The following is a 14,562-nucleotide window of genomic DNA, read 5'->3' as shown; positions in this document are numbered from 1 at the left end:
ATATACGAGCTGTCTTTGAAAGCCACTCCTGTGCAGTACATTGCTGCAGTTGCCTAGTCAGAAGACAGGGAACTTGTGCCCATCTTCCCCTTTCACCCTTCCCTGAGGAGAAGGTGACCCTACACAGTAGGTGAATTCCCTGATAGCAGCACAGAGGCTTCCACGTGTTAGCCTTCATGCTTGCCTCTGTCAGTAACTCAGGAGCACTGCTACCAGAAATTTGTTTCCTGTCTTCTGTATTATTTTGGTTTCAAATATATTTCTTATTTGTAATGAAAATATTGCTCAGAAATTAGAAAGCAATTGTTTCACTTGACTTTGCTGGGGAGTATCCTAAAAGGAAATGCCCATGCAGGATACATGCAGCTTTATGGGGTAATTAGTACTGTCTTTCTTGGTTTGGGGGTAGTTTCAGTGATATTTGTGACTTCATAGAAAGGCACTGAGCTGCTTTTTCAGAGTACATTGGTACTTGACTGTAAGTTATACACTTTGTGTCTTCTGTTATCTCCTAAGATGAGCAGGATCTTCTCCTCCTCTCCCCTCTCCTCCCCTTCCCTTCCCTACTGTTTCCTATTTCCTTTTCTACTTTTTTTGGGTAGCCTTTCTTGTTGCCTTTGAAGTTTAGAAATCATAGTGTTTTCTCACTGCCAATGAACAACATTTCTTAATTTCTGTACAATATAATAACAATGCCATTTTTCCTCTCAGAATTCACAATAATTCCAAAATGTAAGTTTCTGGCTTGGAAGACAGGAAATAAACCATGAATAATATTCATGGTGCTTGCCGCCAATCATTAGCTGTTTCCATGAGCTGCTCACATACTCTGATATAATTGACAGGAGCCATGAAGACATTTGCATACGTGAAAAGGATTAATGTTTGAAAATCATTGAATCATGCCCCAAGTCTAAAAGCATATCTCACTTAGAAAGCCTTTCCAGTACCAATGCTGATTTTTTTCAAGCTTTCATGCTGCTTTTCTAACGGATAGCTTTACTGAAGTAAAATTTACACGCCAAACAACTTACCCATTTACTACATACAAAATAATGAATTTTAAGCGTATTTACAATATGGTTAAATATGTAACCTCTATTCATACAAAAAAGAAACTGCTTGGCCATTAGTAATTACTCCTTAGCTCTCTCATGGCTATCTGCTGATCTGTATCAAGGGCCTTGTCTACTTGAAGTAGATAGAGCCACCTGGGAAGAGCCTATACTGAGAAACTGCCTTCATCAGACTGGCCCATAAGCAAGTTTGTGGGGCTTTCTTTCTTTCCTTTTTGATTCCTGATTCATGTGGAAGGAGCAAGCCCATTGTAGGCAATGCCATCCCTGAGTCGGAAGATGATCTTATGATATAGAAGAAAGGAAATCCATAAGCCATAGAGAGCAAGCCAGTAAGCATCCTTCTCCTCGTGGCCTCTGCTTCAATTCCTGACTTTAGGTTCCTGCTTGAGTTACTGCCCTGACTTCCATCATTGTGATGCACAAGTGTAAGCTTTTCTTCCCCAAGTTGCTTTTGGTCAGTGTTTTACCACAGCGGCAGAGAAACAAGCTATATATTTTGCCTCCCACCTCTTGTTCTAGGCAACTGTTAATCTACTTCTGCCTTTGTGGTATTGCTTCATACAATGAAACAATTCAGTATTTTGTGACTGGCCTTGTTCGTATAGCACAGTAGTTCCAAAGGTTGTCCCTATTATCACATGATACATCACTTGTTTTAGGGATATACATGTTGTTAATTTTTCCTTTGACAGGAATTGCTTTTTAACCATTTCCCTCTTGTAAATGATACTCATAAGACTATCATTTGGGTATGAGTTTTTATGTAGATGCATGTTTTTGTCTTTTGGGGCGTATACTTAGCAGTGGAATGGGTAAGTCATGCAGTAACTTTATGCTTAATATTTTATACATCTTACTGATAATTTTCCAAAGTATACACACAAATTTATGTTGCCACTAGCAGAGCATGAGGGTTCCAATTTTCCATACATTTGCAATAATTTTTATCTGTTTGGTTTGTCATTATTACAGCCATTCTACTGGATATAAAATGGACTCTAGCTGTAGTTTTCAATTTTATTTTCCTACTTCGTAATGATCATTTCATGTACATACTGGCTGGCCATTTGTGTAATTTCTGTTATGGATAATTTTTTATTCTGCTTTTGTAATTATAAATTTTTATTTTTGTCTATTACTGAGTTAGAAGTCTTTTATATGTCTGATATTAAAACCACTTACCAGATATTTGACTTGCAGAAATTATGTAGACTATACGGTACTTTCTGTATTGTATATTTGAAAAGATAAAAAAGATTTTGTTCATTTTATCTATTTTGGTTATTGTTGTTTATGTTTCTGGTATTATATCCAATTATGTGCTACTTTTTCAAATTAGTTACAATATGGCAAATTAGACAAATAAATACTTTGATATTACATGCCTATTTTTAAATTCTAGCTGTACATTGATAAATTGCTTAACACTAGATCCAATTTTATGTCTATAAGATGGATATATAGATGTAAAAATAATTGTTATAAATATTGAAATAATTTATGTGATTCTTTTAAAAATGTGATGTTATTATAATAGTATAACATTATCTACTATTGTAATAGCCTATAATAATAAACTCTGTTGATAGGAAAATTAAACCAAAGCCAAGCAATGTATGATTTATAATGAAGCAAGTAGCTGTAATGCTTCCTAGACAACAGTGAATTTGGCTCACATAAAAGCCAGATGTAGTAATCATGGTAGATATTATATCTAGAAAGATTGATTCTAAGAGCTTTCTCCAAAGCTACAGGGTTTAAAAATGACAGAGATAGGGTTGTAATCTGGAGTTCTCTTAAAATCAAACAAACAAAAATCTTTTGCAATTTTTTAGTATTAGATTTGTAGTAGAAGTCAGTAATAGTAGAAGCTTTGATTTCAAGATGAAGTTTTAGCTAAGATGAACACTTCAGGATAAGTGATTTCATGAAAAATTAGTATTGATCTATGCATTATGCTGTCTTGGAGGTAAAGCATATTTCATCAGAAAGTTTGTTTAGTTAATCACAGTGTGCATTCATAATGGCACATACAGAACCTCCTGTGTAACTTAAAGAGTTGTTTCCTTTTCTTAGTTATATGTTCATCACTACACATTAAAAAAGCAACTGAAAAGAAAATACTCACACTTACTTACATATGTACACACATATACATACATACACATGTAAGTGCCTGCACCTGCACTTGCTCATGCGCTCTCTCTCTCTCTCTCTCTCTCTCTCTCTCTCTCTCTCTGAAAAAGAAACTTTATTTCCCTTACTTTTTCTCCCCTTCTCTTTCTACCTTTCCTCCCCTCTCTTCCTTTCCTCTTCTCTTTCCTCCCCTTTCCTTCCTGGAGTACATTTAGAGGTATATCAAGAAATTGCTAGACTTACTTTATTATTTAAGTCTAGACTCATTTTGACACAAAGTTACAAACTAGTTTCCATTAGGAAACCAGAATACTTATAACCCTTAGGCCTTTAAAAGATTTTTTCTTAGAATTTGTGATCACTTTGTCACTTAGTTGAGTAGCAAGTAATTAGTCATCCAGATCCTCTGAAAGGCACTAACTGTATTGATTGTATTTTAGCCATCTAAACCAGAATAACTACTAAGAATTAACAGTCATGTATAGTATTCATAAAGTCCAGCATGCTGATCAAGTGGTCAGTCCTCATACAATCAGCAGTATAATGAAGAAGTAGCAAATTCAGTACCAAATTCCTCATAGAAACATTGGAGAGACAGCGATCACTCTGACATCATTACTTTGGCTGATTTAAATTTTCATTTTTTTGGTAATTTCTTATATGCATACCCTTCTAGTATTTCCTCTGTCTTTGTCACCACCATCCCTATCAAATCCATATGTTGATTTTAAACCCATTGAGTCCATGTAATGCTGGTAGTGTGTGGATGAGACAAGGGCCATCTGCTGTGGCATGTATAGACTCAAGTCTTTGATCTTGAACAAAACTGAGGCTCCCTCTGTCAACTGCCAGCACCTGCCAGTATCATCTCAGCTAATGTCAGGACTTCATAATCACCTCTGCCTTCATTCTGAATTTACCTGGCTTGATCTTGTGCGGGTCTTAAGTTAGATTGAATTCTTAAAGCCTGCTTGTTTTATCTAGAACTTTTATAAGCTCTATTTTAGATTTTTAAGATTCTTTAAAGATTATACATGGCTATAATACAACTTCACATCTAAGCTAATAAACCAATTGTGGCATTCACAATGCTATTTACAAGTTGCAAAAAACTTTTTATAGAGGTTATTTGACTTTTAGCATTAAATTCCTCCTTCTCTTTCTCATAACCATTTAGCAAAATACCTAAAGCTAAGTAATAGGATAGAACTGTGCTATACAACTGATTCAAATGACTCCCTTTCTCTGTCTGACTTCGATCCTTTGACTGGTTAGAGACAATGAGAGATATTTTGAATTCATGTTAAATTTAAAAGGGTGATAAGTAAATTTCTAGTGTTTTGATAACATTCATTGATATCTTATGAATTATTTTATATGTAAAAAAGGCCATGAATGTGGATTAATGCCAATTGTAATAGAAATGATACAACTGGTTGTAACAAAATTTAATTCATTTGACTAGTTTAATAAAAAGTAATGTTAAAAACTGTGGTAGTATGATTTTTCTATGTAAATAACAATTGGGTTTGAAAATATGACCTTAATATCAAGTTTCAGCAGATGAAAATGCTAGGGGACTGTGTTACATGTAGCTAAATGCCAGTTGGGAAACTTGTTATTAGCTTTAAAAATACGGGTTTTATGAGGAAAGGTTTTGAAAAAAAGACAAAGCTGTAACAGTCATTATAATCGACAGGTTTTTAACAGGAGCTTAGATGTTTCTGCTGAAGAGCTCTGACTCCTCATTTGGCCCAGGGTCACTATAATCAGGCTAAAAGCCTGGTGTTTATGTGGGCATTTTGCATCTGTATTCTTGGCTGACTTTGTCTTTAACTTTGGATTAAACTCTTAATTTTGTATGTAGGTTTTATGTCTCTTATGTAGTATTTGTCTCAAAAATAATGATGCCTAATCTATTGCATTCCCCTTTTACATATGACTGGTTGCACAAAGACAAGAGTGAGAAATCTTACTGTCTCCCTCTATAACATTCTTTTCTAGACTCCCAAGATGATCTTGCATTTCTTCAGTGGTGGCTGTAGCCTGTAGTCACTCTGTATTCCAAGAGAGCAGAATTGCATAGACAGATCACTGTGCATGAGAAGCAGGCCCTCTGCAGGAGTAGTCTTTCTTGGGAACTGGCTTGTTCCCACAAATGATAATGACTTCTTTGAACTGACTTGTGGAACAAAACCTAAGACCAGACAACGGTTTGACCAAATTTCTTTAATGATTTACATCTCCCCTATGGTTCTTGTATTTAAGCCTAAGCCCTTGCCACTCTCCTGAAGATGGACTCAGTGGAAAGGTGCAGAACCCTTTTTTGTTCTTCACTATGTGCCCACTTAGATGAAGTCTCCATTCTCTGTCTTTGTCACTACTCATCTCCCTAATTAACATACTTATGGACAGGTGGCTGAGCCTTGTCTTTGGCACTCCTGGAGCAGCGACTTCCACCTTCAGTCTCTGGCAATAGAGAAGTCATCCTATAAAAATTAGACTTTTCCCAAAGAAATGGAACGAACTAAACTAAAAGAGTAGGTTAATATGTGCTTGTTTAAAAACTAAAATACTGGTATTTTTCATAATAAGACCCGAAGCTTTCCATGGTTGAGTGAACAGAACAGTATTTCCGAGATGCTAGGCTTCCCCCCACCCCCGGATGTTAGTAAACTCTGAAAATATACATGAGTCTGCTACCTCAGAGTTGATTAGCTAGTTTCTGTTAGAAATAGCCAAAATTTTGAAAACCATTATACTTTTAAGGAATCCGAATTTGAGCATATGTAGTGGCTGGCTATGGATCAAGATGCATGGAGTCATTTGCATATGAGGTGAAGAGCTATGGGGTCAGTGGGAAGAGAGGGAAGGAGAGCCTCAATGCCGTGCTTGCTGTTGTCCCAGTGAACCACTCGGACGTATGAAGTAGCTGACTTACTGTATATTTTCTAATGAGGGAGATGCTGAGGTTAAAATCCTGGCTTGAACATTGTTGAATTTGCATGAGTCCATTAAATATACTCAGAATCACTGAAAAGAAAGAGTGGCTTGAATTTCACATTAATATTGCAATGTGTCTAAAGTTTGAATGCCTGGCTTTTTTGTTTTTTGTTTAGTTTTGTTTTATTTCTTACACTGGCTTGCAGTTGAGATTGAAATGGAGAACTCAGACCTCATTGGTAGGAGACATTTGGTTTAATTTATTAGTTTAATCTCAGAATATAAAATCTTTCTCTAAGATGATTCTTTGGTGATTGCATATAGCTCATAGATTTAGTTTTAAAAATTCTTTTTAGACTTATAATGTATATGATGATTGTTTTGCATATGTGTGTGTGTGTGTGTGTGTGTGTGTGTGTGTGTGTGTGTGTGTGTGTACTGAATGTGTGCCTGGAGCCCTCTGAGGTGAGAAAAAGATATCAGATCTCCTGGACCTGGAGTCCCAAATTTTGTGAGTTACCATGTGAGTGCTGAGAATCAAACCCTGGTTCTCCATAAGAGCAAAAATGCTCTAAACCATTGATCATCCCTGCCGTCCCTAGATTTTAGTTTTTATATTTTACTTTGAGCCAGTTTATATTTGGGAAAACAAATATAGGGTTGCTGTAGTGTAACTGCCAAGAAGAAATGCTGGCTAATACTAATATACAGATGGTGAACTGTATGATATGTGCGTATATTCCACTACAGAATTTATTTTGCCTACAGTAGTTGAGCTATGGTTCTCTTATTAAAACTAGATGTCACTGTGTAACATAATATATTTAAAAGTCTGAGAAAACAAAGGATGTTTTTTTTTTAAAAGTATCTCACACATTATGTTACTTTGAACTGAATTGGAAGCTCATTTATGGGAATGGCCACTAAATCTTTATATCAAGCCAAAAGAATCATGGTCATATTTTTTAAGGGGATAAAATGATTTCAATATTTTCTCTAAATGTCTTTTGAGGCATGGTATTGGAGGACACTAAAATTCTGCTTGCTTAAAAGGTGATGTGTCATTTTAATATTTTCAAATATTTCCTAGTAGGTGGAATACATTGTTTTTAACTGTGTTCTTTAGATCATCATTCTTTTGGTTCCTTTCCTTCAGCCTTCTGAGATTTCGAATCTCTGCCAGTGGTGATCAACATACTTGAGTCTTTCTAGCTGAGTTGAACTGTGAACTAGTTACTAAACATGGCCATTGTTAATATCAAATTGTAGAACTTAAATTACAATATGGTAAACAAAGGTTCAAGTGGTTATCACCTTGCATTTATTTTGTAATGGTATTAAGGTCATTTGTGTTCATTGTTTCTGAGGAGGTAGTCATACTAATATTTTATGCAGGTCAGTACTCTTCCCAATTCTCATCTGTGGTAGCTTGAAGTTGATCATGGAAAAATTCCTTATAAAGCAGTGAATGCTGAAGGTCATGAGTCAGCTTTTGCTTTTGTTTTCTGGAAAGGGGGTTATTATTTGTTTGCAGATCACAGCCCTACCTACTCACTGCCTATTAGTTTTCACTTCCCTTGCTTATAGTCTAATTTTATGTCCTTTTTTTTTTTTTTTTTAGTTTTTTTTCCATCTTTATTAACTTGAGTATTTCTTATTTACATTTCGATTGTTATTCCCCTTCCTGGTTTCCAGGCCAACATCCCCCTACCCCTCCCCCTCCCCTTCTTTATGGGTGTTCCCCTCCCCATCCCCCCCCCCTTACCCCCCTCCCCCCCACAATCACGTTCACTGGGGGTTCAGTCTTGGCCGGACCAAGGGCTTCCCCTTCCACTGGTGCTCTTTCTAGGCTATTCATTCCTACCTATGAGGTCAGAGTCCAGGGCGAGTCCATGTATAGTCTTTGGGTAGTGGCTTAGTCCCTGGAAGCTCTGGTTGGTTGGCATTGTTGTTCATTTTAATACAACTCACTCTACCTACTTTTCTAAAGCTGAACATGGTTAAATGAATTCAAAAGAATGTGAAGAAATCTTTGACGTTAGTAATTCAGAAAAGTTTTACACCTCTGAGTACCATTTCCAAATCCTGGTAATAAGGCAACACCCCTTTTTGTCCTGCTTGCTTAACAGTAGTTTCAAATGCAAATAACAATGTGCTAATGGTTGTGAAACTTCTTTGGCAATTGCTAAATAGATACTTAAAATAATGGTAGTAAACTCTTGCTTCAAGTTTATGGAGGGTAATAGCCTAAATCACATCCCACATTGCTACCTATATTTTGCCTCCTATACAGTCAGCTCCATTTCAATGTCCCTTTCCTTCTGTGAGATGCTGGGGCAGTGAGTACCTAGCTGTATTACCCTTTCTTTTTTTTCTTTTTTTCCCCATCTTTATTAACTTGGGTATTTCTTATTTACATTTCAATTGTTATTCCCTTTCCCGGTTTCCAGGCCAACATCCCCCTAGCCCCTCCCCTTCTCCTTCTATATGGGTGTTCCCCTCCTCATCCTCCCCCCATTATCGCCCTCCCCCCAACAATCACATTCACTGGGGTTTCAGTCTTGGCAGGACCAGGGGCTTCCTCTTCCACTGGTGCTCTTACTAGGCTATTCATTGCTACCTATGAGGTTGGAGCCCAGGGTCAGTCCATGTATAGTCTTTGGGTAGTGGCTTAGTCCCTGGAAGCTCTGGTTGCTTGGCATTGTTGTTCATATGGGGTCTCGAGCCCCTTCAAGCTCTTTCAGTCCTTTCTCTGATTCCTTCAACGGGGGTCCCGTTCTCAGTTCAGTGGTTTAATGATGGCATTCACCTATGTATTTGCTGTATTCTGGCTGTGTCTCTCAGGAGAGATCTACTAGAGGCGCTGCACCATGGTGGCACCATTTTTCCTCATGCATCCAAACCATTTTCATGAATATTCACTGTTTTCCTCTACCAAGAATAACCAGTGAATCACAGTGTGCTGTGAGGACATCTAGTTAACCCTTAGTTAAAGAAGACTCTTGTTAAAATATAAACTTGCAAGTTAACGACGGGGGAAGTGACACACTAAACCATAGTCAATCACTAATGTCTTAGCAAGGAATGGATAATGAGTTTACTTAGTCTTAGAGATGGACCTAAATTTAGATCAATCTTAAAGACAACTTAAAGAACAATTAAGGGCATAGGGCTGGTCCTAGTGAGCAAGTCTGAGATGAAAGTAATGTAAAGAAGATGGACCCTTCTATGGGAGAGATGAGGGTAATCTTGAAGGCCACCTGGAACATTGTGCCCTGGAACAGTATCAAAATGTTGCCATTTGGCATGACATTTCCAAATGACTTTGATAAAGTATGATTTTCTGTTACTTGTTTATCTTGCTTCTCAAATACTGACTTTTGGTGGTTTAGTGTGCATATTTCTTTTCTTTTATGTCATTAAAAAATCTCAATAACAATAATCTTAGACATCTCTGAGGTACAAAAAGAGGTGCTGAGGAAGAAACCAGTTTTGTAAATCACTAAATTAAACAAATACATAAAATTCGACTTGGTGGTAATTGCACACGCCTTTAATCCCAGCACTCTAGAAGCAGAAACAGGTGGATCTCTATGAGTTCAAGGTCAGTCTGGTCTAGAGAGTGAGTTACAGGACAGCTAGGGTTACATAGAAAAAAACCCTGTCTCAAAACAACAAACAAAGAAATACTCATTCTTTTGAATTTATTTTGGAATTTTCTCTTGATATATGAATGATGGTTTTTGGGCTTTTTATGGATATTTTTTTAATTTACATTTCAAATATTATTCCCTTTCCTGGTTTCCCAGACATAAGCCCCCTATCCTATCTCCCTCCCCTTCTTCTGTAAGGGTGTTCCCCTCACCATCTATCCCTGACATTCCCCTACACTGGGTGGGGGCTTCTCCTTTCATTGGTGCCCAACAAGATCTTCCTCTGCTAGTAGTTGGAGCCATGGGTCAATCCAAGTATAGTCTTTGGATAGTGGTTTAGTCCCTGGAAGCTCTGGTTAATTGGTATTGTTATTCTTATGGGGTTGCAAGCCACTTCAGCTCTTTCAATCCTTTCTCTAATTCCTCCAATGGGGGGTCCTGTTCTCAGTTCATTGGTTTGCTGCTAGCATTCACCTCTGTATTTGATATGTTTTGGCAGTGTCTCTCAGGAGAGATCTATATCTGGTTCCTATCAGCATGTACTTCTTAGATTCATCAATCTTATCTATTTTTGTTGGCTGTATATATATGGGCCACATGTGGGGCAGGCTCTGAATGGCAGTTCCTTCAGTCTCTGCTCTAGAATTTGCCTCCATATCCCCTCCTATGGATATTTTTGTTCCCCCTTTTAAGAAGGAGTGAAGCATCCACATTTTGGTCATCCTCTTGAGCTTCATGTGGTCTGTGGATTGCATCTTGGGTAATTCAAGCTTTTGGGCTAAAGTTCACTTATCAGTGATTACAAACCATGTGTGTTTTTCTGTGATTGGGTTACCTCACTCAGGATGATATTTTCTAGTCCATTCCATTTGCCTGTGAATTTCATAAAGTCATTGTTTTTGATAGCTGAGTAGTACTCCATTGTGTAGATGTACCACATTTTCTGTATCAATTCCTCTGTTGAAGGACATCTGGGTTCTTTCCAGCTTCTCGTTATTATAAATAAGACTGCTATGAACATAATGGAGCATGTGTCTTTGTTGTATGTTGAAGCATCTTTTAGGTATATGAAGGTGGATGATTGATATTTTAGGTGGATGATTGATATTTTTATAATTTCCTTTTCTTCTCTGCTTTCTTCCTCTCATATATATTTTCCAGGTTTCCTCTAATATATAAAATTTATTATATATATTGATGTGTAGCTATATATATATATATATATATATATATATATATATATATATATATATATATATATATGAAGGCTGGTCTTAAACTTACTATATACACAGGATAGCCTCTCAAACCACCTTCTTTTGCCTCAGTCTCCCAAGTTCTGGGACTAGAGGCGTGTAACACCATGTAGGCTTGCTGTCAAAATATTTTTAATTGAAAATTAGTATTGTGGAGATCTGGATAAAAGTGACTTCCAAAGGCTCATATATTTGAATACTTGGTCACCAGTTGGTGAAATGGTTCAGGAAGAATTAAGAGGTATGGCCTTGCTGGAGGAGGTGTCACTAGTGACAGTCTTTGAGGTGTGTGTAAGTGTGTGTGTGTGTGTGTGTGTGTGTGTGTGTGTGTTGCAGTAACCTCTCCAACCCAAATAAACCCGTGCAAAGAAAACACAACTCGATTTGTGTAAATACAAGCTTGTGCCTAGATTGGGCAGATTTACCACTACACTACTTATTCCTCAGCTATGAGATCCCTTGAACTCGTGGTTTCTCCAGGCCATGTGCTTCAGCTTCAGCTCCATCTTCCTTCCACCACCTCCTCTTTCATCATTCTCTCTCTCTCTCTCTCTCTCCTCTCTCTCTCTCTCAACTCTTCTGCTCCTCTCTTCCTCTCTCTCCTTCCCCTCTCCCAATCTTCTGGGGCTTTTTTCCCTTTATTTTTCTTTTTTAAGTTAACATGGGGAGAAGGTTCAGATGAAGTCACCTGAGTACTGAGTAGGCAGCCCTTCTTGGGGAAGCAGAATTAGCATCAAAATACAAACTCCAGGGCAATCCGTAGCGTGCGTGTGTGCGTGCGTGCATGCGTGTGTGTTTGTGTGTGTGCGTGTGTGTGTGTGTGTGTGCGTGTGTGTTAGAAGTTCTGATTTCTGTTGTTGTGAATGTTATCTTGCCTTTTGCCATACTTAAAAGCAGCATGTTTGAACAAACAGGGCTGCTCTGCTTATTTCATTCATCAACTCCTTTAGTTTCTCTCATTAATTATGTATTAAATTCCTAAAATATATCTACAGTGTAAATAGAACAGATGGTGATGATTAATAATTTCAAGCAATGATATAGTGATGATTATGTGAGCAAACTGGTATAAACTATTCACTGTTTATACTCATGTTTTTAAAAGGCTAACTCATTGCTGAATTAGGCTACATTTGGGAAAGAGTACACTGTAATAGATTTCTTGTCTATTCAGAATGGAGCAAAGGCATTGGTTTAGAGGTGCTGGTGTTCATGTGGGTATATCAGCTAAGATATATATGTAAGTTGCCTTATTTCACTTTTTATCTTTTTGTGTGGACACAGTAGGCATATAAGAATCATGTCTACATTGGAGACCTAATCAAGTGAATAAATCTGTCTGTCCTCCTTTCTTTCAGCTGGACCACACCAATTTTGAGAAAAGGGTACAGACACCACTTGGAGCTGTCAGACATATACCAAGCCCCTTCTTCTGATTCAGCTGACCACCTGTCTGAAGAGCTAGAAAGGTATGATCTTATCATTGACTTTACTAGCAAAAGAAAAATACTTTTCATGTCTTTTAGAGAAAGCTGGAATATTAGATCTTCCATTTTAAAATGGTGTATTTAAATCTTATAGTCTTATACTCTTACTGAATCTCGATTAACTCAAAAATTAAATAATGAAACAATTGAAAGATATTCAACTTTCTTAAGAAATGGCCTCTTCTGCAAAAACACAAAAAAAGATGCATAGCTTGAGAATTTCTATATCTTCAAAAAATATAGAAAAATGGAAAATTTAGAAAGACTAAAATAACATCATTGTATAGCAAATTATATTTGTTTCCAGCAGTAGGGAAAATCCAGTAAGTATGCTTGTTTGTTAAGCACTCTTAACAGTGAGGTGCATTCCTTATTTTTTTCTGTGTTCTTATTTTTATTTCTATTAATAGTATTTTTATTGGATATTTTATTTATTTACATTTCAAATGTTATTCCCTTTCCTGGTTGCCCCTCCGGGAACTCCCTACCCCAAACTCCCTCTCCCTGCTTCTATGAGTGTGCTCCCCCACCCACCTACCCACTCCTACCACCCTGCCCTGGCATTCTCATACACTGGGGCATGTAGCCTTCACAAGATCAAGGACCTCTCCTCCCACTGATGCCCAACAGGGCCATTCTCTACTGCATATATGGCTGGAGCTATGTGTCCCTCCATGTGTACCCTTTGATTGGTGAATTCTTTTGTTTTTGCAACTTTTTTTTTACGTTTTTTAATTGGATTTTTTAAATTTACATTTTAAATGTTATTCCCATTTCATGGTTTCCTCACGAGAAATCCACTATCATATCCACCCTCCCCTGCTTCTATGAGGGTGCTCCCTCACCTGCCCACTTACTCCCTCCCACCTCTCTGCCCTGACATTCCCCTACACTGGGACATCCAGCCTTGGCAGGACCAAGGTCCTTTCCTCCCATTGATGAACACCAAGTTTGTCCTCTCCTACATATGGGGCTGGAACCATAGGTCCATCCATGTGTACTCTTGGGATGGTGGTTTAGTACCTGGGAGCTCTGGGGAGTTTGGTTGGTTGATATTGTTTTTCTTCCTATGGTGTTGCAAACCCATTCAGCTCCTTCAATCCTTTCACTAACTCCTCCATTGGGGACCCTATTCTCAGTTCAATGCTTGGCTGTAAGCATCTGCCTCTATATATGTCAGGCTCTGGCGGAGCCTCTCAGGAAATAGCTATATCAGGGTCAACATGCACTTCTTGGCATCCGTAATATTGTCTGGGTTGTTGTCTGTATATGGGATGGATCTCCCAGGTGGAACGATCTCTGGATGGCCTTTCCTTCAGTCTCTGATCCACATTTTGTCTCATTTTGACTTGGAATACTATATTGAATAGGTAGGGAGAAAGTAGGAAGCCTTGTCTAGTCCCTGATTTTAGTGGGATTGCTTAAAGTTTCTCTCCATTTAGTTTGATGTTGGCTACTGGTTTGCTGTATATGGCTTTTACTATGTTTAGATATAGGCCTTGAATTCCAGATCTTTCCAAGACTTTTATCATGAAGGGTGTTGAATTTTGTCAAATGCTTCCTCAGCATCTAATGAGATGATCATGTGGATTTTATCTTTGAGTTTGTTTATATAGTGGATTATGTTGATGGTTTTCCATATTTTAAACCATCCCTGCATCCCTGGGATGAAGCCTACTTGATCATGATGGATGATTGTTTTGATGTGCTCGTGGATTCGGTTTGCCAGAATTTTATTGAGTATTTTTGCATCGATGTTCATACGGGAAGTTGTTCTGAAGTTCTCTTTCTTTGTTGGGTCTTTGTGTGGTTTAGGTATAAGCATAATTGTGGCTTCATAGAATGAATTGGGTAGTGATTTTTCTGTTTCTGTTTTGTGCAATAGTTTGGACAGTATTGGTATGAGGTCTTCTATGAAGGTCTGATAGAATTCTGCACTGAACCCATCTGGTCCTGGGCTTTTTTTCTTTGGGAGGCTTTAATGACTGCTTCTATTTATTAGAAGCAT

At 37.6% G+C, this 14,562-nt stretch overlaps 1 protein-coding gene across 1 annotated transcript in view; it reads left to right on the top strand.

The window, feature by feature from the left end:
- Nucleotides 1-14,562, top strand: part of LOC116904055 (cystic fibrosis transmembrane conductance regulator-like) — a 59,653-nt gene that overhangs the window by 22,641 nt on the left and 22,450 nt on the right. The window contains exon 2 of the mRNA XM_032906914.1: nt 12,426-12,536. Within this exon, the coding sequence (XP_032762805.1) occupies nt 12,426-12,536 (111 nt within the window). The remainder of the gene's footprint in view (nt 1-12,425; nt 12,537-14,562) is intronic.

The sequence above is a fragment of the Rattus rattus genome, chromosome 6, assembly GCF_011064425.1.
Source record: "Rattus rattus isolate New Zealand chromosome 6, Rrattus_CSIRO_v1, whole genome shotgun sequence".
NCBI classification, from domain to species: domain Eukaryota; kingdom Metazoa; phylum Chordata; class Mammalia; order Rodentia; family Muridae; genus Rattus; species Rattus rattus.
The sequence above is the reverse complement of the archived record's forward strand: the minus strand, read 5'-3'. Positions and strand labels throughout refer to the sequence as shown.